Source organism: Arvicola amphibius, chromosome 5 (genome assembly GCF_903992535.2).
Source record: "Arvicola amphibius chromosome 5, mArvAmp1.2, whole genome shotgun sequence".
NCBI lineage: Eukaryota > Metazoa > Chordata > Mammalia > Rodentia > Cricetidae > Arvicola > Arvicola amphibius.
The window spans coordinates 73,740,215-73,767,700 of record NC_052051.1 but is presented as its reverse complement, the minus strand read 5'-3'; the positions used below and the strand labels follow the sequence as shown (position 1 = coordinate 73,767,700).

The 27,486-nt window shown below is 46.8% G+C and overlaps 1 protein-coding gene across 1 annotated transcript in view; it reads right to left on the bottom strand.

Annotated features, from left to right (window-relative positions):
* The window catches only part of Prr5l (proline rich 5 like), an 84,715-nt gene that overhangs the window by 4,675 nt on the left and 52,554 nt on the right, over nucleotides 1-27,486 (bottom strand). Inside the window, exons 5-8 of the mRNA XM_038330617.1 lie at nucleotides 25,388-25,445; nucleotides 19,304-19,395; nucleotides 10,089-10,229; nucleotides 4,779-4,905 (exon numbers count right to left, since the gene is read on the bottom strand). Of these exons, the coding sequence (XP_038186545.1) occupies nucleotides 4,779-4,905; nucleotides 10,089-10,229; nucleotides 19,304-19,395; nucleotides 25,388-25,445 (418 nt within the window). The remainder of the gene's footprint in view (nucleotides 1-4,778; nucleotides 4,906-10,088; nucleotides 10,230-19,303; nucleotides 19,396-25,387; nucleotides 25,446-27,486) is intronic.

The following is a 27,486-nucleotide window of genomic DNA, read 5'->3' as shown; positions in this document are numbered from 1 at the left end:
TAGCCTGCTAATGTTTGCCACAGAGGAGGGGCCCTGAGAGGCTCAAAAACCCCAGGCAGCTCAGGAATTTGGGTAACTTGAAAGGTAGCACTTAGGTCAGGCCTGCACTGTGGTTTTGTTGTTGTTCTCTTAGCTTCACTGTGGCCCTTTTCACCTGATACTGCCTTGTAAAAAAAAAATGGAGCAGAGGGCTTGCATACGTGTGCATACCACACACACACACACACACACACACACACACACACACACGTTTCATTTGGGGACTTAGATTAGATCACTTATCTGTTGTCCTAAAGCAAGCCCCCCTGTCCTGGTACAGCTTCAGGTCCGGCAAGTCATTGCCCCAGCCTCTGCAGTCAAAGATGCAGGGCACAAGACAGGGACACAGGGTAAGTACCTTCCTAGCCTGTAAAGGTGGAGCATTTCTCAGGGACTCTGAGAGTAACAGTAGCACCACCCTCCTCCAGCCACGCACACCTGCCAACAGTTTGGACAGGCGTGTACAGCATGGCCACTGGGTGAGTGGCTTTCAGATGATGTCCCAGCTGCCCTGACAATCTCACGCTGCTCTGGGCTCCAAAGCTGCAGCAGAGCCCTGCCTCAGATAAAAGGATCTTTCATGATCCTGATGTGGCTCTTAAAATTGTTTCATTGTCTACGTTTTAAAAAGTGTGTGTGTGTGTGTGTGTGTGTGTGTGTGTGTGTGTGTGTGTGTGGTGTGTGTGTCCATGTGTGGATATGTGCATCTGAGTGACTGAGCTCACAGAAGTCAGAGTTATTGTAATCTCCCTGAGCTGAAGTTACAGCGGCTTGTGGTGGCTTCTAGAAACTGAGCTTGCGTCTTCTGCAAGAGCAATATGTGTTCTTAACCTTTGAGCCTTTCTCCAACCCCTCAATTACTGAACTAATACCCCTCTGCCCCACACTGAATAGATGCTCCTTTCACCATCAGAAGAGGTCTCTGTCCCCAAAGGGTAAGGAAGGCCACCTCAGTTTTTAACATGCATAAGTCTGTGATGAAATGTTGGCCCGGGACACCTCCTGGACTAAGGAGCAGAAGGGCAGGATCACCGGTACTACTGTTCCCTAATAAACTCGTGTCCTTAATGCTGACAGGGCTGGGCTGGGGGGTGGTGGTGGTGGTGGACTATTGAGGGCAGCTGCAGAAGCTCGAACATCTTAGCTTTGCGATCCTACCTCAAAGAGCCCCGTGCCGTTAGTGCTTACAAAGCAGGGATGGTGACCCTGCTGCACAGCACATTGCCAACTGTTTGGCCCATACCCAGTGCTCTTTCTTGCCATTGGCGACTCTGAATCTCTGAAGCCCTTTCAGTTCCTCATGTGCTCCATCCTCTGGCTCTCCCACAACACTCTAGACCTCCCAATGATCCTTCCTGATGACTCCCTCCCTCTTGTTAACTCAGCTAACTCCTAAACATCACACACTTCCTCCAGGGAGCCTTCCCCAGTGTCCTGTCCGGGTGGTCCCAGTGCTTCCCCCTAGAGCATCCATATACAGATGAGTCTCTGCATCCACTTCGCCGGCACCGGATGGACGGTGGGCAGGAATAGATCCCATTTGTCACATCCGTAGCAGCACACAGGAGAGTCTGACTACACAGCTGCTGAGATTATTCATCAATTGGATAAAAGTAGTTTTTAAATTGCTCAGAAGAAGATAATGGCTACCCTCTGTCCCTTTTAAGACAAAAGTCCCTTTCAAAAACAAGGACTGGACTGGCGAAATGGTTGAACAGGTAAAGGTGCCTGTCACCAAGTCTGTCAACCTACATGATGAAGGAGAAAATGGCCCCCCACAAGGTGTTCTCTGACCTCTATACTTGGGTTGTGGCAGGTATGGATGGCCACGTGTGTGCATGCACACACATGCACACGAGTGCACACACATGCGCACACTCACACATAAACAAACCAATAAAATGTATTTTAAAAACCATACTATTCTTCCTACAAGAATAAAGCAAGGGCTAGAGAGATGGCTCAGAGGTTAAGAGCATTGCCTGCTCTTCCAAAGGTCCTGAGTTCAATTCCCAGAAACTACATGGTGGCTCACAATCATCTGTAGTGAGATGGGATGGCCTCTTCTGGTGTGCAGGCGTACATGCAGATAGAGCGCTAGTATACATAAAATAATTAAATCTTGTTTAAGAAAAAAAGAATAAAGTCTTGGGCCTCCCCTTATCTGACAAAAGCGTACATTGTTCCTATTTGGGCTGGAGAGCCAGGAGCTGCTCCTCTCAGAGTTCTCATATCTCCTTGTGTTCCAGGCGTAGGAGACCAGAATATGCCTCTTCAAAACATGAAGTGGGGGCTGAAGAGACGGAGTAGCAGTTGAGAGCACTGGCTGCTCTTCCAGTGAACCCAGATTCTACTCCCAGCAGCACACAGTGGCTCAAAACCACCTGCACCCCCAGCTCCAGGGGAAGTAATGCCCTTCTCTGGCCTCTTTGGGCTCTAGACACACAAGCACACACATACAAGCAGAACACCCAGACACATAAAAGGATAAAATAATTTTTAATAAAAACATGAAGGATTAGTAAACTAAAGGCAATGAAGAAGCAGGTTTAAGCTGGAGGAGCAGAGGTTCAAGGCCATCCTCAGCTACATAATAAAGTTGAGGCCAGTTTGGGCTACATAAGACCCTGTCTCAAAAATTACTGTTCTTTATTAAAGATATTACATAAACAGGAATTGAAAGCCAACTCTTTGAAGACTACTTGTTCCCTGGATGTCTCTCCTGCATGTGAGAACACATGTTTCAATACACTCGTTTGTTTTTCTCATTAATCTGTTACAGGAATCCGTTCCAACTAAAAGCTTATGGGACTTGAAGAAAAGTTATTTTTCTTCCCCTCTTCTGGCATTAGGCCCTGACTATGGTACAGTTCTTGGCATAGCTCAGCTAACCTGCTGGCATCCTGACATCTCCCTGGGTCCTCATCCCTGTAATCACATGAGCCCATGCAGTAATAAGGAAGGGAGGCTCCATGGAGACTGTGCAATACAGCATCTAGCTTGGGGCACAGGATGGGAGACTATCTTCCTTCAGTAGCTTTCTGATCTTATGTGGAGGGAGTGAAGAAAAGATCAGAGATGGGGGGCGCAGGGTGGGAGACTATCTTCCTTCAGTAGCTTTCTGATCTTATGTGGAGGGAGTGAGGAAGAGATCAGAGATGGAGGCTGTGGGCTGACCTGGGGGTCGGCTGACTGCAGTCAACCTCCTCCAGTCTGTAGATGCGGTGAAGCTAGTACCTCCAGAGAGACAGAAGCAGGAAAACAGCCAGTAGAAGGCTCAGCTTTCTACACAGAGACCCAGGGAGGGCAGCAAGCTCTCTGGAAACTGCTCCTTGCCCCCTTGGCTGTGAAGCTCAACTACAACTCTATCACAGCAGAAACAGGGCCAAGAGACTCCAGGCAGGTGATGCTTCCTGTTCTGCAGCTTTCTGTGGGTGCTGGCTGCCCAGGCTTGGGAGTACAACTGCCTGCATGGATCTAACAAGCATGCTCGCATACCTGCTGCCTTGCTGCATAACTGTGTTCACAGCACAGACACCACTGCAGATGCTGAAGAGAGAAATAAGCAAGTGAGTGTCTGCACTGTAGGTGCTTACATCCCAGGCAGTAACCGAAGTATCTTTATCACGAGCCTTTCCCAAGGCTGCTTCCACCAAAACAGTGGCTTTGTTGGGAACTATTCTACAGTATATTGTACTGTGTCGCCAGCCATTTCTACTGAGACCATCTAGATTGTGCTCTCCCTGGAAGGAGGACCAGATCTGATTCTCCTCTAGATACTTTAAAGAGACTAAGACAGAACCTGCTACTGCAGTAACGTTATGGTCACCAAAAGAGGAGGCCCCACCCAGAACCCTTGCAGTGAAAGCCCTTGCAGTACCTACGGAAACAGAGAGAGGACAGTAGGTCAAAGGTTTGCCTGTGAAAATGACATAGAAGCTTCACATGCTGAGCCGCTGTCAAGGGCAGAAACATTATGGGCGGGTTTCCACGCATGTGAGTGAAGGGTGTTGTACTGGTTCGTTTTATGTCAATCTGACACAAGCTACAGTCATCTGAGAAGAGGGAACCTCATTAAGAAAATGCCTCCATAAGGTCTGGCTGTAATCAAGCCAGTATGCTATTTACTTACTTAGTGATTGATGAAGGGAAGGCTCAGATTATTGTGGGTAGTGTCATCCCTGGGCTGGTGGTCCTGGTTTCTATCAGAAGGAAGGCTGAGCAAGCCGGGGGTTACAAGCCAATAGAAAGTACCCCTTTATGGTCTCTGCAACAGCTTCTGCCTCCAGGTTCCTGCTCTGCCTGAATTCCTCACCTGACTTCCTTCAATGATGAACTGTTATATGGGACTGTGAGTGAAATAAACCCTTTCCTCCCCAAGTTTCTTTTGGTCATGGTGTTTGATAATACCTAACTAAGGCGGGCATAATTTTTAAAAATACATTTTCTGGCAATAGATACAAGAAAATTAATGTCCAGGCACATACAACGATCAGAGCCATTGATCAAAGGTGTGGCTGAGACCGGTACCACCACAGAGGCTGGGATCAGTCTCTGAGGAAGATTGGTAGAGGGGCGGGGTTACTGCCACATGGCCTAGGAGCATCTGTAATTAACAAATCAAGACCTGCCCTGGCCTTCACTGGAGCAAGGTGCTGGGCAGACAATCAGTGCTCGGCACCATGAGGTGGGTATCATTACCCCCAAGCGTCTAGACTTTAGAGCCATGTTCTTCTTACCCAATGAGTACGTGGGGCCTGTGCAGCTGCGGTCCCCACTGATGCCGAGGAAGGGAGACACCACTTGCTTCACCAGCTCCTCCAGCTGCAAATAACCCTCGCTTGGGCCTGTGGGCTCGTGAACACTCTACAAATAAACACCCGAGATAAAGGTTAGTGAAAAGTGTCGCAGTGGTGGGCACCTGTCAGCGCTTGCCAATGACCCTCCTCACCATGTGGCCACGTCAGCCTCTTGTGGTTAGAATGGAGGAAACGGGCCAGAAGCACTGGTCATTTGTCCCAAGTCCATGGATGAGAATGAACGAGGACAGGAGACGAAGATGAGGCCATAGGTGGGAGGAAAAAAATAAACGCAAGGCTTGGAGCTGGGTGGCTCTCACAGGTCCATGGGCCACGGGGACACAGCTCACACTGGGCCCTACAGAGGCAGCAGTCCTCATTTCTCAGCCCCTCTGCCAGGCTGCCTAGCAAAACACAAAGGACAGATTTTCCTGGCCCAGTACAAAATGAAGATGCGAGGCCCTGAGTTAGGATGCTGAGTGGTAGATAAGAGAATCATTAAATCAGAAACTACGAGGCAAGTGGAACTCTGAGCTTGAGGCCAGCCTGACCTACAGAGCAAGTTCTAGGATAACCAGGGCTACAACACAGAGAAACCCTGTCTCAACAAAACAAAACAAAACAAGAACAAACCAAAAAACTGGGCATTCTAAGATCAATATGTGGGTTCTCCCAGAACAGTGTAGGCAGCATAGTCCCAACTCTTGCTCTAAAAGGACAAGGTGACAAGGCCCAACAATTACCCCACCCACAGAAGAGTGGGGACCTTACCGACAGCGCACAGGCACACCACAGAAGCACCGCATAGGGACTAACATGCAGGCTTCCCAACAACCCTTCCAAGGACCAGAAATAAAGACCAGGAGGAGACTTAGGACACTTGTCTAGTATAACACAACCAACAAATGGCAAAAACAAAGAACATAACAAAACAAAAAAAGCCCCACTGGACTGGAACCCAAGCTATCTGGCTCTGAGTCCATGTGGCTGTCACTTTGTTACCAGAGTAGAACATGGAGAAAAAAACACTTAGAAGTCCAAAATAGGAGAAAGGAAGAGTGGTCCAGCACAGCCTGAGGCCTCAAACTAAGACTTGGGTAAAAGCCAACCAAAATAAATGCACGGCACCCAAAGCTGGAAAGGGGCTGCTAAAACCTGCTTTCTAGAAATCCAGCCTCTCCTGTGAACTCTGTTTCTCATTGGAAGAGGTGATAAATGTGCACTCCTGCTGAGGGGTGGCAAAGACCCAGGGCCACCAGGAAAAGGACAGGGCCTGAGAAAGAAAGAAGGCAGGCTCCAGGGGTCTCTGTGCTTAGCCAGAAAGATTATCTCCATGATCTCTCAACAGAGAAAGGCCTGAATGGCTTTCCTTAAAAACAAAGAATTCACCATGGCCCCAGAGTTGTCTGTGGAGCGAAGCAGATGGGAACAACTCCTGAAGGTAGGGACCCATGGGTAAGGTGTGGTTGCCAAGGAAATAGGCCCTCCCTTGGTCCTTCTCAGCTACATCAGATGAGATGCGGATGCTTGGGTGTTGGATAGCTTGAGGAAACAAGAGACCTAAGAAGCAGCTACAGGTGATGACAGACGGAAGGAAGGGACAGGTGCAGCCAGTGATTGTCCACTGGGACGACCTTGACTGTAGCACTGGGAATTGGCATGGTGATTCTCCACACCCTCTGTTCCACTCCACTCCCCACCCCCCCCGAGCTCAAGCATTAGAATGCTTAGTGTTGGAAATCAAAAGAAAAAGAAAAGAAGCTGCTTTAGGAAGACACATCAAGGCCTGCCCAAACTGGAGGAGCACTCAAGGCAGTAGGAAGGAAAAGGGGCAGGAACCAAACCAGACTTAAGGGCAGAGCGCTCCAAGTCATAAAGCCACCTTTATTAGGTCTCAAAGCCCAGGAAACAGTTGTTTCTTCTTCTATTTCTTCTTTTGATAGTTCTCATCAACTTCTTCTCCCAAAAGAGACATGACAAGAAACAGAAGTGGCAACAGGCAGGAGGAAAATGGATAATAACACAGCTTAGAGTTGGGTAGCGCTCCCAAGGATATGACCCTTGAGGGCATCCTCAGCCTTCTGACCCACTGCTAGCCCAGTTAGCAGAACAGTCAGTAAATGACAACTTTTCACGGCCCAGTATGAAACAAGATGCTGGGCCCAAAATTTAAAATGTTAAGAGTGTTGAGTGGGAGATGGGAGACTATTAACCTAGGCACAGAACCCTCCAAGGACAATGTCACATACCTTGCCTCTTGGGCAGGGCCCCATACTGACTGAATGCCTCCCTCATCTGGGTAGGGCCCATTGAGAACAAGAGCGTTCTTCCTATAGCAGGAGATGCCCTGGCATCTTCTTATAAGGGAGGGGTTGACTCAAGAAGGTTTGGAAGGCTGGTGGGAATGGGAGAGCTGAAGTCTGAGAAAAACTCTTTCTCTTTGTACCAGAGTCAGGTCATTTGGGAAAATCATCCCCAGGTTTCATGTCCCTGTGGAGAGTTAGGGCCTAGGAAAGAATAGACAGGTGACAGTACATCCCTGTAGCAGGAGTGGCCCCAGAGTGGATTCCCTGAAAGTTCTATTCTGACTCTGAAGCTGCTGTCCCTCAGGACCCAGAGAATCAATTTGGACCCAGGGAAGACCTACACTGATTGCTGTCAGCTTCCCTGCCTCATCTCTCTGAGCTCCAAGGGAGAAAGCGGCCCAGGAGACCTATTACCACGAGGCTCAGAGGGAAACGATGCCAAGTACCCCACCCCGGAGAGTGGCTATCTTAGAAGTTCGAAGGGTGTTTCCAGTACCCGAGGAGGAGACAGGAAGGAAGGTTAAGAGGTCAGAGAGCAAAAGCTAAGGGAAGGCCGACTGGTCCAGCTCTCACAGATCAGGCTGTAGTCGTGTTGGTTAGCTGGCCTCTCTGATCCTCTACCACCTTGAAGTGGGAGGAAAAGATCCACAGCAGAGACTATTTCCTTGTCCAATTTTGCAGAACTCCACCATAGCCAGGGAGCTTCTCTAGCTGTATTGCACTCCCTTAAAAGAAGCCATGGCCTTGGAATCCTCCTTAGGTCAGTAGCAGCTGGCTCCACCACCAGCTACTTTTATGATCAAGACTGTGCTGGGTGCTGAGGGCACAAGCATGAGGAAGAAGCTTAAGATTAGCTTTGACTGTTCCGGACAACAGTGTTTAGATCAGAGGGGAAGTGAGCACCAAGATCTCAGCCCCGCACAGACCACGAAGACCAGAGCACCAGGTAAGCTGGAAGAGCTGCAGGTACACAGCATGGTGGGTAAATGGGACAAAGGCAGAGTAGTCCTTCTGGGACATCTTTAGGGGCTCTAAGAGGTGACAACATGTGTCATCAGGTGACTCTACACAAGACCCAGAACCTCAAAAGGCTTTTATTAATAGAAACATGTCCTCCTGCTCCAGCTTCAGTTGGGGAGAATCTTCAGAGGGCAACCACACTCACAAACAGAAAGGGATGTGTGGTAGTTAATCTTGACTGTCAGAATGGAAACACCCCTTGAGGGCTTGTCTAGATTAGGTTAATAGGGTGGGAAGACCCCACCATACACATGGACAGCATTGTTGCCTAGGCTGGGGTCTCAGGCTGCATAGAAGGAGGAAGCCAGCTGGGCACCGGCATCCATTGTCTCTACTTGCTGATACAGATATAAGATACGGTGTGGCCAGCTGCCTCGCCTTCCTGTTGCCATGCCTTCTCTGCAGTGATGACGAAGCCTAGACAATCCTTCCTCTTTTTAGTTGTTTTTCTCAGGTATCTTGTCACGGCAAAAAGGGAAGTAGCTAGCACTGGATGCCTCCCCCAAAGCGTCAGAAACGAAAACAGAAAGTGGAGTCCAACTTCCTAACCTCACTCCCGAACCCTCAGGGGCTCCTTTTCTACACGCCATATTTGGGGGCTAAGTTCTGTGTTCAGTACTTCAGGTGCAAGCTGGAGACACTCTGCCATGCTTATCCTTTTCTTCCCTTTTACAGAAAGGCTGGACTTAGATTGATACCCGCCCTCATCTCTGAGACGACCCTTCTTTTCTGATTACGGGAAAGGGGAATATGCAGACAGATAACCAAAGGCACATAGATGGGACTGGTGGCATCCCAGTCAACAAGAGCCAGATGGAGGCTAGAAACTGAGAACTGCACAGCCATCCACGGGAAAGGGCTCCCCAGGGCATGTTGGGTCCACCTGACCTCACTTAGGGTCAGCTGACTGGGCACAGCACATGCCAGTCAGATCTCTTACCCAGAAGAGGGAGCAGGATTCTGAGTATTAGAATCTTACCACCTCTTACCAGCTGAGGGATTTCACTCAAGCACTTAAGTGTCCTGCTTTTGTTTCCTCGTCTGGAGCATGGGAATAACAACAATGCTGACCTCATTAGATGGTTATTTGGATTGTTTAAGAAAAACAGTACATTTATAGTCCATGTGCCTGCACCTGGCAAACCACCAGAGCCTGCGAAGTGTTAGCTCATCTTCCTGTTGCAGATTTAGGATTGGGATGAGAAGACAGCATGGAGCCATCTGGGTAGTGTCTCGCTGGTAAACACCATGGAATGTCACATGTAATCTGATCCGAATTATTCCACAAACAGAAAGACCAAGTCCAGAAACAACCAGGCAAGGCCACAAGAGACAGCATCACAGAAAAATGAGGAAGAATGATCCAAACAGAGACAGAAAGTGACCAGAGTTGGTGGCTCTGAGACACATGTAGGAGTTCTAGGTCTATCTTGACTCAACTATGGTAGATGCTTTGTCCCTGTTTGCACTCCTTGGAAGAGCACGGAAGGATGTCTTCTCCTCACTAGTTGGCACCACAGTGAAGGCCTACTTCTGTGCTCACAACCCTGGGCTGGGTGCTGAGGACACAAACAGGAGGAAAAAGTTTAGGAAAGGCTATGACTGTCCCAGGCAACAGAGTATTCAGAGCAGAGGGAGGGTGAGCACCCAAAAACACCCTCAAAGGGACTGAGAAGGCCACAGCACCTAGTGAATCAGGTGTTGTTTTCTTCCCTGACTCCAACACCAGCACCAGATACAACACCAGGGGCCTGCTGGGTGCACAACAAATATACATGAGCCAGTGAACCAGGAAACATGGATGAATAAGCAGAAGAATGCACAGCTCAGCTGCTCTGCTCTGCATCAGCCCTGCTCCCCATCTCCATCATGGCAGGATACTCCGCTGCTTGTGGCATAAGGGGCAGGCCTCCCCAGCGCTCACCTGCAGAATGAGCAGCATCTGTATAACCGATGAGGGCAACCGGGAGTGTGCCAACAGTAGCGAGTCACCCAGCTTCGCCTTCAGCAAGACCAGGTCCCGGAAGCCCAGCAGGGAGATCTGGCGGATGGTCAGCTCCTGTCCCTGGGGAAGACAGGCGGAAAGGTGAGAGGGGACACTTGCTGAGTCTCCACCAGCCTTCAGTGATGGAGGAGTGTCTATGTGTTACTTTCATTATTAATAAAGATACTGCCTTGGCCCTTTAAGAGAACAGAAAATTAGGTAGGCGGAATAGACAGAACAGAATTCTGGGAGAGTTGGGGAGACAATTCAGGCAGTCGCCATAGTGAGTCGCCATGATTCTCCTCTCTGAGATGGACGCAGGTTAAGATCTCTCCTGGTAAGCCACACCTCGTGGTGCTACACGGTTTACTAAATATGGGTTAAAGGAAGATGTGAGAATTAACCAATAAGAGGCTACAGATAATGGGCCAGGCAGTGTTTAAAAGAATACAGTTTCCGTGTAATTATTTTGGGTAAAGCTAGCCCGGTGGCGGGACACAGCCCGCTGCTTCTTTCTACAGATTGGCGCTCCAACGTGGTGACTAAATCCACTTAAAAACCTGAAATCACTTTAAATAAAGGAGAGAGAGAGTTTAACACAGCTTTTTGCTGTGTGCCTGGACGTGCCGTACAGAGATTTCCTGTTTCGGCAATAGCGACAGAGAAAAAGCTGAGTCATTTTAAAACGCGGCTTCCTGGTGCTGTGCCGCCAGTGCAAACTCTGGTTATAAAGCATTTCAGTGGCTTTTATGGGCCTGGATATTTGTGTTCCCACTTGGGATCGGAAGGAGAGTGCTCTGAGACCATGCCAATGGCTCCCTGCTCCCTGCCTGCACCTGAGCAGATGGTGGAATCAGGCTTAGGCAGGCAGAAGAACATGGCAGATTTCTGCCACCATACAGAGAGAGGTTTTCAGACTGCACAGTGCTCTGCGTGTCAGATTTGATTGTAACTTGGATGAAAAGAGTTTCTGTGCCGCATACTCAGTCTCAGAGTTAAAGTGCTGAGTGCAGCTCCTACCTGGCAGCCCCAGAGCTAGCAGAAAATGGTACGCCCTCCATTTTGAAATTGGAGAGAGGTGGAGCCAACATCTAGAACAGCCCAGCGGCTCTGCAGCTCAGAGGTGCAACCGATTCAGAGTCACAAGCGGCTCCACCATGTTGGATTGGGCAGGGCAAGTTCACAGTACCTGTTTTTGATCCAGGAATGTCACAGCTTAGAGTCTTAAGCGCTTAGCGATGTAAAGGCACAAATCAAACATGTTTCTGGACAGTAAAAAAATTACAGATTCACAATAGGACAGATTCAGACATAAAAGACTTTTAAATGGGTCACAATGTTGGATGACTGTATGTAGGCTTGAGAGAGAAAAAAATAAATATATAGAGAATAAAGTTGATGCCTTAAAAAAAGGGTAAAGTCTTTAAAGAGACAATACAGATAGTTATAGATTAAAAGAAGTAAGTGATAGAGTAAAAATAAGCCACGTAAAAATGGAAAATTCACAGAGAGTCTGGATTATGTATTTTGTTGTGTTTTCTTTGAAATTTTTGACTGTAAAGGAGCTAAATACAGAGAGACATTTCATTATATGGGCTGCCAGTCTAGACCAGAATGGGCATCTTAACGGTATGACTTCAGGATTTGGATCTAAGAACATGATGCTTTGGAAAAGAGTTTCTTCTTTTGTTTTCACAGAGGACGAGACCCTGTGGATTGATTCTATCCCAATATGGTATGATAGACCACGCCCTCCTGAAAGGTTGCTGTGAACATCTTCAAAAAATTACTTCGCTCAACTGCCGACTGAGATGAACCTAGCAGACAGGTTATACCATAAAAGATCTGATTAACAGCACCCCCATTCAGCAGGAAGCAGTTTGGAGAGAAATAACTGCGCCCACATTCCCAAATATTGTTTATAAATGTTCTTTTACATTTAAAGGGGGATATGATATAGATATGAATAATTTGCATTGGTATGGATTTTAAGGTCAATTTGTTATATGAATATGTATTTCTGATCTTGATTAAGGTGTTGTAATTGTGTAGTTCATTTAAAACTGTAATGTATAATTAGGAAATATAGGTTGTTAATGGATAATCATCGATAATAGTCAAGCTTGTAGTCATGTTAGTTAGATTTTCTAGATGTGCACAGATATATTTCAGATAGACATTCTTCATATCTTTGAAAGACTACAGAATATGGCATTTAAGTGTTTTAATAACTTAGGGTTTTCATGACAATGAGACACATCTGCTCCTGGCAATACCAATCTACTTTGAGAGGAAGATGGGCATTGAAGAGGCTCCTTATGGAGTTTGATAGCCATTTTGGCAAGAAACTGCTCTTGCCTGGACTGTTGCATAAACTGGACACAAAGAACCCACAGAGAGAGGACTGCTGAACTTGCCTAAAGGTGAGATGTTCCTTCTGGGTTCCTGATTCATGAAAGAGTCTGCGAGACATTCTGCAGGACACAGCAGAAAGTGACTGAACTGTCTTTAAAATTTCCTGCTTCATGAAAATGTTTGCTGGATAATATGGCCCTGAAGGCCGAAGATGGATGCCCCAATAGTACAAAAGAACTTTGGGTGACTGTCCAGGCAGTGAGATGTCTCTGTCATTTCTAGAATTTTGGAATTTGTTTATTTCTCATTTACTTAGGTAATATTATATCCTTCTGGAGTCTTTGATTTAGTTGAAGAATGGTTCAGTAGTTAAAGTTTTCCTTAGTTATGATAAAAGATAAAATAGGTTTAAATATTGTAACTGTAATTCTTGCTTGATAACTGTTTTGTTATATGTAATTTTGCTATGTTAAAGTTAAAGCCTTTCTTTTTGTTTAAACAGAAAAAGGGGAAATGATGGAGGAGTGTCTATGTGTTACTTTCATTATTAATAAAGATACTGCCTTGGCCCTTTAAGAGAACAGAAAATTAGGTAGGCGGAGTAGACAGAACAGAATTCTGGGAGAGTTGGGGAGACAATTCAGGCAGTCACCATAGTGAGTCGCCATGATTCTCCTCTCTGAGATGGACGCAGGTTAAGATCTCTCCTGGTAAGCCACACCTCGTGGTGCTACACGGTTTACTAAATATGGGTTAAAGGAAGATGTGAGAATTAACCAATAAGAGGCTACAGATAATGGGCCAGGCAGTGTTTAAAAGAATACAGTTTCCGTGTAATTATTTCAGGTGTAAAGCTAGCCGGCGGCCGGGTGGCAGGACGCAGCCCCGCCGCTTCGTTCTACACTTCAGTGCTTCAGGGGAAGTGTTCACAGCGCACTCGGGACGGACTGGGACAGGCCAGTGCAAGGCTCGTGGGTTGTCACAGAAGACCCGGGTCTGCTTTCTCCTGGCATTAAGGCAAGGTATGGGTCAACCCAATTAGATAACCTAGAGATGATACAAGACACATATAATAGTGGATCTTGCTGTCAGGAGAGTCCAGTGGTTGGGAAGGAGGAAGTGAGATGAAGGGAGGAGAGACAGAAAGAATTACAACTCTCTCCCCACTTCAAGGCTGCTTTCTCAATTTCATCCGTTAAATATTTAAGTGTTTATTACAGGTCAGGCAACATCATCCCATACATGGTTACATAAGATGTCAGCTTCTTCCATAATCACAAGTAACTGAGGAAGAAAAGTGATTTGTAAGCAGGAAAAGCCTCACTATTTCAGCTGCTGGGGTAGTAGGCAGGAGATGAAGACACCAGTTGCCATGAGAGTTTGCATTCGCTAGGTGTTGTGTGCTAGGCAGATCCCTAAGATTCTAAATGTAAACTGTGCATGTAATCTCCACTTCTGTCATGGTTTGTGTGTGTGTGTGTGTGTGTGTGTGTGTGTGTGTTCTCACACCCATCTGCGGGAACCCTGGGACTTGGAGAGGCATTTTTACATTTTTGAAAGTTGTGTGTGTGTGTGTGTGTGTGTGTGTGTGTGTGTGTGTGCATGAGCACGTGAAGGAGGGGGAAACCTGACTAACCCTACACTGTCCTGATTAAATATGACTCTTCCCTTTGCTGATGATGGCGCTTCGCGATAAGATCAGCACTGGAGCTAGCAGACAGGACAGAGCGCTGGCTCTCTCCAACACTGGTGGGCATCCTGCAATCACCTGCGGCCTCTTCAGAGGTTCCACCAAGCTGTATGTCTGTGGAGCTGGGGCCTGGAATCTCCTTAGAGGTCTGGCCATGCTGTCCTCCGTCTGCCTATGATGTTAGTAACCTTCTAATAAACTTTCTCTGTCAATTCTCAATGGTCCCTCAAAGCCATCTGAGATGTTGCAATTTTTACCTCAAGGTTTTTTGTTTTTCTTTCTATAGCATTAAAATGATTACAAATTACAGAAGAAAAGTACTTTTACTTGGTCTTAAATAGGGCTTGGGCAGTACATAGGTCTAGAAATGACATTCTTGGCTTGGCTCAAGCTGGACTAGAGAAGGATTTCTGGCTGTTAGATAAAACCCACCATTCCTTAGAAACTTGTGAAATGGGTCCACCCATCAAAAGGACTCATTTCTCTTGCCTCTGGCAGAAGGGATATAAGGCTCTCCATTGACATATACAGGTGGTTCCACATCAAAGTCCATGCTGAACTCCAATCTCCCTCAGTTCTTATTCACAAGTACTAGTTACACATCTCAAGGTCCCCACACTAGCTGGCTGACCCCTCTCATTCCCCTACTCCTGCACTACGCTAGCCACAGGCTATTCCAGCCCCCTTATAACAGCAAGGTGCTTACCTGTTACCCTACCACACCCATTCTCTACTATTTTTGCCCATTATTCTCTCTCTTGCTATTTTCCCCACTTCCCTGGCCCATGTCTAGTCTGCGTATTTTTCCTCTTGGATCTGGATTCTTCTCGATGCCTTTGGATGTTCTTGCTCACATCCACAACAAAAACCTCTCCCCTAATCATGGTGCAGACACCTCAGTGTTTTTTTTTTTTACTGCGTTCCTCACATACAGTCTTATTCTTTAACTACCCATGCTTGATAGCTAGATGGTTAGGGATGCAAGACCCAACACTAGCCCTTCTTTACGCTGTTTAGGCCAGGCTACTCCAAGATACAGGACGCTGCAGGATGATAGGAACTATCCAACTTTTGTTCATGGCCTCTTCTGTGGTATCCATCCATAGTAAAACTGTCTGATTTAAATCATACCAGACAGAGAAAAAGAAAAAGGCAGGCAAGGTCAGGCAGACTTTTAGAAACTAGGCTGAATGTCATTCTGGAGGAAAGAGAAGACAAAAGGAATAAGAAGGCAATTCTAGAACTCCCCTGCCCCCACCACTAGCAACTACTTGGCACAACTGGTCTTTTGGGAAGCCCCTAGTGGCCACCCAGGCACTGGGGCCTCTCCACTTGCAGCCAAAAGAATGACTCCTGGTACTTTGTCATTTTGTTTTGGATTTCACTTTTAAATCATTGAGTAATAGATATTTTTAGGCTACAATTCAAAGTTAGGACAGGATTAAGGCAAGCAGAAATCACCTTTTGTAGCTTTTTGATATCCATCCAAGGAACCACTCTTCAAAGGCTTGTATTTATCTTCTGGATTTTTCTAGAAAGTTTTTACCTCTATAAAATGCACACCTAACCTTAAACATACATAGAGAGCATACTTTTCATGCCTGTATTTAGCTTAGTGTAACTTGGACATTTTTGCAAATCAACATACCTTGCTTCTCCCTTGCCCCTTATTTTAAGGTCATATAGTATTCTAACATGTGAGTATAGACTAACTGCTATTTCTTCAACTAAAATATCTTTTTTACTACAACGCTATAGTAAACATGCTTATCCATGACTCTCTGTACCCTTTTGTTAGTATATCCAGATTGCTACCACTCTTCGAAAGAAAACTTACACTATCAAAAATCCACCTTTAAAAAGGAATGGGGAGCCAGGCAATGGTGGTACACACTTTTAATCCCAGCACTTGGGAGGCAGAGGTAGGCAGATCTCTGTGAGTTTGAGGCCAGCCTGGCCTACAGAGTGAGTTCCAGGACAGCCAGAACTGTTTCACAGAGAAACCCTGTCTCAAAAGCAAACAAACAAACAAACAAACAAACAAATAGCATGGGGAGATAGGTAAGTGCTGAACAAGCCTGAAGACCGGAGTTTGAGACCCTGCAGCCACATTCAAAAGACAGATGCTGTCTGTAATCTTGCAATTGGGTAGACAGAGCCAAGCAGATTCCTAGAACTTCCTGGTCAAGTAGTCTAATCAAGTCAGTGACAGGCTTGGGAAGACCCTGTCTCAAAGTGGGAAGGGCACCTGACATCAGCCTCTGGATATATGCTCACACATGAATAAGCATATATGTGCACACACGTGTACACACACACACACACACACAGGTTTTCTGGACACTGCCACATTAGCTTCTCAAAAGAATGAACTGACTCATGCTCCCAGTTGATGTGGGATTCCCCTCTGTATGCTGTGAATATCATTGGTTAATAAAGGAACTGCTTTGAGCCTATAGCAGAGCTGTAGGGGAACAGAGCTAGGCGGGGGAGGGGGAACTAAACTGAATGCTGGGAGAAAGGAGGCAGAGGCAGAGAGAAGCCATGGAGTCCCGCCAGAGCCAGATGGAACTTTAGCGGGTAAACCACAGCCACGTGGCGACACACAGATTGATAGAAATGGGTTAAATTAATATGTAAAAGTCAGCTAAGGGGCTGGAGAGATGGCTCAGAGGTTAAAAGCATTGCCTGCTCTTCCAAAGGTCCTGAGTTCAATTCCCAGCAACCACATGGTGGCTCACAACCATCTGTAATGGGATGTGGTGCCCTCTTCTGGCCTGCAGCCATACATGGAAGGAATGCTGTATACATAATAAATAAATAAATTTAAAAAAAAAAAAAGAGTCAGCTAATAAGAAGCTAGAACTAATGGGCCAAGCAGTGATTTAATTAGTACAGCTTCTGTGTGATTATTTCGGAGCTAAGCAGCCAAGAACCAATAAGTGGCTCCCTCCTTACGACACCCAGTGAGTATCTGAGAACACATTTTCTCACACAGTGGAGGGAATGGAGATGATTGTTTGAGTGGGTAAATATGGTAGACATTCAAATCCACCTGCTTGGCCAGGCTAGAGAGCAACAGATCTAAACAATTAGGGTAACCCCTCCTACTGAACCCCCAAATCAACCTGCTTTACTACTGCCACTCCATCCTTCCCCGTGCCGTCTCCTTTCCAGAATGTTCTTAGCCTCTTCACATGAAAATACCTGCAGGAGTGTGGGCTAGCAGGAGGGTCGCAGCACTCCCCAGGAAAAGATGAAAGAGAAATGACTGACTTAGTAGTGACCAGAAGGCTATACAGTGTCAGTGCCAGTCACCTCCCAGGTTGAAATGTGAGCCCAAGAGGGTCCAGACTAGCAGTGTGAGAGGCCGCTTGCACTGGAACTGTACTCAATACCTCACACCTTCAATGCAGCCTGAAACGTAGAACTTCACATCTATGTTCCCAGCAGCCAAAGGCTTTTTCCACGTGCAGAATCTGGCTTCTCATACTGCCCGGAAATGCACTCGATGGGAGAGATGAGGTGCTTGGTTTAGACCAACAGAAAAAAGTCAGTCACTGCTTCTTGGGATGTCAATTCATGGCCTTTAACCAGGCTCTGGGGTGTTCTCAGACTCTGATATGGCTTTCCTTCATAGTGGACCAGAGAAAGGACACCTACTCATCCAAAAATAAAAGCAAGTCTATCTTTGCCCTTCAAACAGAAAAAAGCCATCTCCACGTTACCTAATGCACAAACCACCCACTCTCTGTGCCTTCTACCTAGGTGCCTGTTTGTTGCAAACCTCCCTTACTACCTTTGAATTTTCCATTTATTCTTTGAGTCCATGTCTCTCCCTCTCTACCTCAGCTAGAAAATAAAATGGGTGAGCACAAGCAGATGCCTTTCAGGGTCAGCAGGGGGAGAAAGCGGCCTCCAGGTGAGTGAGGGCCGTGGAGTTGCTGGGGCTGAGGAAAGTGAAACAAGCAGGCATTAGGATTGCCAGACCTGGCTGCTTTTTCAGAGAATCAAAACAGACCCCTCCTTAGGTCTACAGGACTGTGCCCCTGCCTGGCTCTGAGCCCCTCCGTGCCGATCTCCCACCTTCTGCAGTCACTACCTCATCCTGGCAGCTGCTGCACAAATGACCTTTCCTTTGGGTTGAACACAAGACACCAGATAAATTTTGTTTTCCTACACACGTGTGTCAGAATCCATTGTCATTTACATAAAATTTATAGTTAAGGCAACACCTAGTATTTTTATTTGCTACACCAGTGAACCCTACCCTCAGGTCTATCGTTCTGATGACCCGCTGCTTGGTAAGGGGCGACAGCTGCAATGGAGAGGGTGTCTATGGGGGCAGAAGCCGCAGGGTCTCCAGCAGCACTGGCTCAGACTGAGGATGCTGAGAGGACCGAGTGACAGGCCAGGCCTCTACTTGCGCTGTGATACAGGAGATGGGAGAGGCAAGCCAGCAATGGGAAGTGACATTCACTAAACAAAAACTTAAATGTTGGGTACGGAGTGCAAGCAATCCCATACTCCTTTAAATCCCGTTAAGTGCAAACCATCTCCTGGGGCCTTCGCTGTGGAATGAGGAAATTCCAACCATTGCTGGTGGCTCTGCTTCCCGTGTGCTTATTACACCCTCCTTTCCACAAAGCCAGAGCGGGCAAAAGCCTCAGCCCCAGGGGGAGGAGAGGAATGTGAGCAAGCTGCAGGTATGGGAGAGCAATCTGGGAGAGGAATAGCCCGCCAATTAAACTAGACTGGCCAGCACGGCATGAGACACACGTGTGAAGTCGTCCTAATGAACCAAGACTTTCTGATCCATGTGCACTAGTAAAGTACTTTAAAATTGCACTTCAAAGAGAATGCCAGTAAGAAACAGAGGTGGGATAAGAAAGAAAAAGAAAAGCCACCCTGTTCAGTATATATACCATCAAAACCACAAGGGTAACAAGAACCTACAAATTGCTGGTTATATATAAGCCTCTCTTCACTTGAAGTTAGGGGCTAAACACAGATCCAGAGAATCCTCAGAAGGCCCCCAGGTCCCTTTCTAACCAAGGCGCCCACCTAGGTCAGGGGAGGAGACAGGCTGTTGCATCCCAGTGACACTAACCTGAACCGGATAAAATATTGCCTGCAGGGTGGGGAGAGTCTCGGTGAAGAAGTGATCCCAGACTTCAGCCAGAACCTCAATGAGACTATCACCTACACATGGGAGAGAAGAGGGGAGAAAGAAGAGAAAATGTCATTACTCACGGGAGAGGCCGCAGGACAGCTCCTCCCCAAATGTGAAGTTACACACACTAGGGAACTTGTAGCCAGGAGCCGCTGATACCCAGAGATCACAGTGACAGTGTACAGGGTCTTTGTCCCTGTTAAGGTCATCAGAAGACCCAATTTCCTCATAGGATACACACAGCAACTGAAATGCCACATCACTAGTGCAATCCTGAATGTAAACAGAGGAACAGACTTTGCAGGAACAGCAAGGCGCTTGTTCAAGCCACACAGTATGATAGCAGTCAGTGTAGCATGAGGTGGTACCAAGGGTTCACAGGGCCCCAGTGTGGTGAGTGCGGAGTGGGGCTGCACACTTGTAATTCCAGTACTTGGAAGGTGGTAGCAAAAGGATCACAAGTTCGAGACCAGCCTGGGCTATGTATAGTGAATCTGAGGTTAGCCTGTGCTCTGGAACAAGTATAGCAGAAGAGAATCTTAAGAGCTGTGACCTAGTCAGAGGTCATCGGGAGTGTCAGGCTGCAGAGGGAGGACCTTTGGGCGAGGGTTTTGGAAATGGGCTGGTCTTTGGCTTCTGCTCTGGCTTCCTGGCTTCCCGTGTGGTCTCTTCCACACTTACCTACCACCACAACGACACCCACCATGAGGCTCCTACCAGAAGACAACCCAAGTGTCTGAGGCTCCAACTCAGCGAGCCAAGTCAACTTCTTATTTATAAAGTGACCTTAGGTATTTTGTTATAGCAAAATTCAAGTGGGAAGCCTCAATTGAGAACAGAATGTGCTTTTCTATCCCCAAACTCAGGAAAGGGAGGTGAAGATTTAAAAATCACATGGCAGTCAATATCCATGAGTATTTACAGCATTTTCAGATGCTGAGCTAAACTACTGATCACTACTATGTGAATACCCCACTACCCCATCTTACAGGCTCAGAGACACAAGTAACTAGGCTAACAACAAACTCTTAGCTCAAAGGCAAAGTTGAAGTCCCTGACCTCATGGTCTTTATCTGATTGTTCTGAAGAGTGTTTGCACAGTTGTACACTGCTCTGTTTGCAACTATACATTGCTCCATCTGGATAGTTGTTATACTTGCTTCGATTTGCAGTTGTACACTGCTCTGTGCACACTTATACATGGATCTGTTTGCACAGTTATACACTGACCTGTTTGCAATTATACACTGACCTGTTTGCACAGTTGTATACTGCTGTTTGCACAGTTACACACTGCTGTTTGCACAGTTGTACACTGTTGTTTGCACAGTTATACTGCTGTTTGCACAGTCGTACACTGCTCTGTTGGCACAGTCATACACTGCTGTTTGCACAGTTATACACTGACCTGTTTGCACAGTTACACACTGCTGTTTGCACAGTTGTATACTGCTGTTTGCACAGTTACTCTGGCCTGATTCTGGCTGTGAGCTGTCAGGTGAGAAGCAGAAAGAAGATCTACAGTATCACCTTCACCCACTGCTGCACCATAGCGGGGAGGCACCTCCTAACTGTGCCTGCTCATCCCTGGTACCAGCAAGTCAAATGCCACTCACAGGCTAAAGTATACAGGTCACCTCATGCCACTGAAGGGATGAGAGAGGAGAGAGCCTGGTTGAAGTGGCAGCTGCTTAATGACCAAGATGTCAGAGCTTATTGGCTACTGTCTGCTCATCCTAAGCAGAGAAACTGGGTCAGCCACGACAAGACACCGAGAGACGTGTTTGGCAAAACACCACTAGTTCCATGGAACGAATCTTGATAGTTTCATTTAGCATCTTCTGTCTATTAATTTAATGGGCAATAAAAGCAGTGGCCGGGGAGAAAGCACAGAGCAAGGGCACAGCTCGTCGCTTACAGCTGCTGGGAGGGCAGGCTGGGTGCGGAGCAGTGCCATGTTCTGCTTTCCCTGGCAAAGCACTAATCAAACATTGCTAGGATTGTCCTTGGCTAGAACTTGAGAGACTGCAGCAGGTTTGTCCTGGCATGGGTTTGTTTCCTTCCATTTTAGATGCAGAGCATCGAGTCAGACACATCAATAAACCACTATGTAAAGGCATCCATGGCAAAGAATGGCAAGCACCAAATGTGTAGGGTTCTGCACATTCCAGATCTCTCAAGGGTAGGATGTTCCTATCTGACCCAATAGATGACATTACAGAGCAAGTCTTTCAAGTCAGCAGGAACATTTTCTGTTTTCTCTTGGGAGAAGGACTCTTCTACAATGTGGACCACACAGCCAAGAGGTTCTGCCTCCTCCTCCTGTGTCTTCACCCTCAGGTAGACTTCCCTCAGCCTTTGAACTGTGGCTATGCAGAAGCCTTTGCATATGATAACTCCTCTGCCCAGACTTCTCTTTCCATCCCTCTTTGCCTAACTTGCCGGCTAATCCTCCTCTTTTCAGTTCAGATTTGATTCTTACAATCTGACTTTATTCCTCCAGTTAATCGAACTCTCGCCTGTGTAAAATAGTAGAACTAGTCTTGGTTACACTCACAACCGACCACTAACACACTCTCTCACCCAACTTACACACTCGCACACAACTGACCTACTAATAGATGGTGATTTGATTCATATCTGCTCCTATTTCCAGTTCAGCAGTCTCAGAATCTAGAAAAGGACCAGGCATCCAACAAGTAACCAATCAGCCACACAGAACCATCTCCCAGATGTAAGCAAGGCTTATTCACAGCAGGGATGAGGCAGGAGGACATCTGGTTTCCTAAATCCAAATTGAACCTCAAAGAGCAATAAAGGCTGTTTCGGCTGTTTTGTTCATAACCCTTACCTGAAGCCTTCTACACTGAAGGGAAGGAGACAGAACCCTATGGCGCAGGACTAGGCCTACTTCCAAGCTAAGATAGAGGCCTCAAGGGTGCATAGAGGAGTCCTTCCACCCTGGAGCTGGGAGGTACCTTCTGGGAGACTGGATCCAATGGATGGCTATAAAGGTCAGGGAAGAAAGAAGGTTCCAGAAGGTGTTCTGTGAGAGCAGTAGACACAGACCAACAAAGGAAGAAAGAGGTAAAGGAGGCAGGTAGCTTCATTTCCAGAAACAGCCTACAAGTCAGAGCTAGCTCCCTACAAAGGTGAAGGTTTAAATGGAAGGTTCCAGATGTCTGTCATCGATTCCACCCTCTAATATACCACAGGAGTTAAATCAGCAGCAGCACACAGGTTGCTATCAAAACATCCTGAAAAGCAAGGCCAGGACAACTGTAGCAAAGACTCAAATCAACATGGTGTCCCCTGTCCACTAGCTGTCACCAGGTACAGCCAAACACTGTAACAAACCCAAGTACAAGTAGGAAGCTGCCAGAGCACCTTCACCTACCAATGCACAGGGCATCCTGGTTATTCTCAAATTTGATGTTTTGTGGCACAAAATACCTTTTCAACCAAACAAAATCTTTCTTTAGGTTCTAACACATGAAATAAAAGAGTAGAATCATATTGTTTGAAGATGATGACGTCTCTTTACGGTCCTTCTGTGCCTGTTCACTGTGCAGAAAGAGCTCCAACACCACCACCGTGAGACAAGGAGAGCTCAGGAGATGCCTGGAATACGTGGGTCCCTGGCCAAGCACAAAATCTTGGAAGATCTTTGGTCAGTCCATCTAAGCTCTAGCACTGAGTTTCTATTTTCGAGTCATCTCTGCTCCTGGTCACTTGTATCCATATTTCTACTCTCCTATTTTAAGGATGTCTAATTCTTAGTCATCGCTTGTTTCATGGAGCTATAATAACTCCCAGAAGAGCGACAAACAAGCGGTGTGGCCAGGGACAAATGCTTCTTGTCCCTCCCTCGACTGGAGGGCTACCTTCCACATCTGTGTACTAACCTGACTCCCGGATACAAAGACTTCTAACTTCCTGGTCAAAACAGGTCACCACTGATGGATAAACAGATGGAGAAAATGTCCAGTAGAAGAAGCCACTCACAAAAACACAACTACTGTATGACCCCTCTGAGTCACACAGACAGCTGAGTCAGACAGGGTCAACTCTGGATGCAAAGCGTGCATGAGAATTCGTGAAGAACTAGAGACCACAGCACAGAGATGAGAAAAGTCAGTTCTATGAACTGTGAGGTGGTAACGGGGAACATTTTGTGTCATGTGCTTGGTCACAATTTCAAATAATTTAATTTTATGTTGTGCATATATGTTGTTTGTGAGCCACACGCACACATGCATGCAGGCGCACAATGAGGCCAGAAGAGGGAGTCAGACCTCCTGGAGCTGGAGGTACTGGTACTAACTAGTAAATGCCTGATGTGGGTGCTAGGAACCAAACCTAGGGTCTCTACAAGAGCGGTGAGCATCCTTACCTGATGAGCCATCTCGCTTCAGCCCCAATTTCAAAGAATTTATAGCCTTGGTTTTGTTTATTTGCACAGGATATTTGTACACTGTGTGGAAATGTATTGCTGTGATTGGTTTAATGAAAAGCCGAATGGCCAATAGCAAGGCAGGAGAGGTTAGGTGGGACTTCCTGGCAGAGAGAAGAACTCAGGGGATGGATGTCAGCTCCAGGATTTCATAAGAGACACAGAGGAGTCAGACATACAGAATGAAGGGGAGGTAAACAACCACATGGCAGAGCTTAGATTAATACAAACAGGTTATGTTATAAGAGCTATCTGGGAAGAAATCTAAACTACAGTCCAAGTTTTCATGATTAATAATAGGTCTCTATGTCATTATTTGAGGACTGGTGGTCCAAAGAAAGCCTGACAAGAAAGTCCAACTAAATGGTGTAGTATGTATTTACAGACTTAGGGAAACAAAAATCACAGCCTAAATGTGAAAGAGAAAATGCTTGAGTGTGAGCATGCAAGCATGTGTGCAAATGGCTTTCACTGGACACAGTGTCCTCAAAGTTCGTATGTGCTGCACTCCAGTGTACAGCTAGAATGTAACAAGCTACATGTTTGAAGTCTGGGTCTTGACATCCACCTGAGCTATACTGAGGTCATTAGGCTGGAGTCCAAAGAAAAGATGTGTGCAGAGTATGGTGTTATATGTACCTGATATGTACTACAAGTCCTCACCCCACTTCGTAACTTTAAAATGACACTCAGAGCTGGGGATGTGGCCCAGTTGCTAGAGTACTTGCCTAGCATGTACAAAGCCCTGGGTTTCATCTCTAGCTCAGCAAAAACCGAGCATGGTGTTGCATGCTGGTATCGCAACACTCCAGTTGAAGGCAGGAGAATCACAAGTTCCAGGTTATCTTCTGCTATGCAGGAAATCTGAGGATACAGGAGCAGAGAGAGAGGGAGAGGGAGACAGAGAGAGAGAGAGAGAGAGAGAGAGAGAGAGAGAGAGAGAGAGAGAGAGAGAGAGAGAGAGAGAGAGAGAGAGAGAGAAACTTGGCTAAGAAACAAGCCAAGTCTCTAGAAGCCCTCAGTGGAATTGAAGGGGTGGCCAGTTCTTTCTTTTGAGACTACCTCCCTTGGCCAGCCAGTTTCTTTCCATCCAGTCAGCTTGATTATAAAACCACAGACAGACGAGGAAATTTCTCTTCATCTTTCAGACAACATCCCATGGAACGGAAGCTTGCTTGTCCTAATGTCCCTCAAATGGGGAGCACTTCTGTCTACTGTGATTCCAAGAAACATATCGCAACAGTGGATGGGGCCCAGCCTGGAGCAGACCAGAGCGACCAGCAGCACCTACCGTAAAGCAACTGCCAGTATCCCCTCGGAGGACACCACCTGGACACATCCACAGAAACCCCTTACCCAGGTCTCCAATAAATCACCCCATCCCAATGCATTTTTGCAAAGACAGTCGGGGTTGCACAGACAGGGGCAGCTGGCTCAAACCACTGAATGCAGCAAGGAGCAGGGGCCACTCACTCCCAGGGAGCCTGCTGCTTTTGGACAGCAGTGTCTCAGCTGTGCAAACATCAGCGGCTGAGTCACAGCCCCGTGCACCAGGGCCTCATACTTGCCTTCACACTGCTTGATCTTCTCCTCCACAAAGGACAGTCCTTTTGCAAGAAGCTGGTTCTGCCAAAAGAGAACAAAGACCACAAGAGCTGGGAGACTGAGTGGGAGTGACCAGCCCTCTCCGATTCCAACTTGCAGGGCAGACTTTCCAGGCCTGTTGTGCCAGTCAGGACTCTAGGCTTAAGAAGCCCTTTGTCTTCCTGGAAGGGCACGACCTCAGAGGAAGACTGTGAGGACCACATGGTCAAAGGGCAGTAAGCCAAAAGCCAAATGCAGTCTCCACCCAACCTCTCAAACTAAGGGACACAGAAGGGGCACAGCCCAATTTGCTGATGATTCCAATGTCCTTGATGACTTAAACCCATATGGAGAGTCTAGACAAATGGGAAATTAAATGAGATTGTTTTTCTTAAGACAGGTGTGGTGGTATATGCATTTAATCCCAGAACTTGAGAAGCAGAAGCAGGTGGATCTCTGAGTTCAAGACTAGCCTGGTCAATACAATCAGTTTCAGGATAGCCAGGACTACGAAGAAAGACATCCCCCGGAAAACACACACTGCATCTCAGGATAAATAGATAAATAAATAAATAAATTTGGGGAGCTGGGAAGGGGGCTCAGTGGCTCTGTTCCTCCAAAGGACCCATGTTTGAATCCCCACACCCCCAATAGGCTCACAATTGCCTATGTAACTCCAGCTCCCTAGGATCCAACCCCTCTGGCCTCTGTGTACCTGCTCTCATTGTGCACATACTTAACCACCAGACACACACACACACACACACACACACACACACACACACACAGATACACATACTTAAAAAATTAAAAAGAATAAATTTGGGGTTTCTCACTCTCGGGGTTTCTTACACTAAACGCAACAGAAAGAGCTCCTATGCAAACCCTCAGGCAGCAGTGAGTGTGTGCCCATCAACAGCACGAGGTCATCAAAGGCTGTGCCCCGTCCTGGGGGGGAGGTAGAGAGCAAAGGCGGCACACAAACAACGAAGCGCAATGCCCTCCACTCACACTGCTCTTCACGAAACCTCAACTCCCTCGTGTGTGCAGTTAGCTTAGGAAGAGTTTCTCCCGCTGTAATGAAACACCATATCCACAGCAACTTGAGAAGGACAATGTCTATTTGGCTTACATATCCGGAGTCACAGTACATTGAGGGAAATCAAGGCAGGAACTCAAGCAGGGCAGGAACCTGGAGGCAGGAGCTGATGCAGAGGCCATGGAAGGGGGATGCTTACTGGCTTGCTCCTCATGACTTGTTCAGCCTGCTTTCTTATAGAACTGAGGACCATCAGCCTAGAGAAAGCACCACCCATAATTGGGCTGGGCCCTCCCTCATCAATCACTAATTAAGAAAATGCCCTATAGTATATATAGCTTGCCTACAGTCCAATCTTATGCAGGTATTTTCTCAATTGAAGTTCCAGCTCTCAGATGACTCTTGTCTGTATCAAGTTGACACAAAAACTAGTCAGCACAACAGTGATGATGGCAGTGTGTGTAGCTGAGTGAGAAGAATGTGGGAACCACATAGGTTCAGGACCTGCTCATTAAAAGCTACTGTCACAGACAGGGTTAGTTACAGACAAGGTCTCACTATGTAGCTCAGTCTAGTCTCAAACTTGTAACCTTCCTTCCTCCGCTTCCTGACTACTGGGATAACACGTATGTGCCTCCAGTCTCTCCCAGTTTTGACTAGTTTTCTTTTTTTCCACTAACAGTATTATTTTATTATGTTTTCAATTTATTTTAGTATATCTTAATTCTAGAATACGTATGTTTATTATCTGTAATGGTGTGTCTGCGTCTGCCTGTGTGGGAGTGTGACCATGGGAGTATAGTTCTCACAAAGGCCAAAGGCCTCAGATCCCCTGGTGCTGGAGTTACAGGCAGGTGTGAGTCAACCAATGTGGGTGGTGGGAACTGAACTTGGGTTCTCTTTAGGAGCAGGATGCACTGTTCGCTGAAGTGCCACCTCTCCAGCCCCATAGTTTAAAATCTTAATGGACAAATAGATAGTTGCATATGCGTGGCCTTCAAATGCATGTGGGTACTACGTAGTGTAGTGATAACTGGCATATCT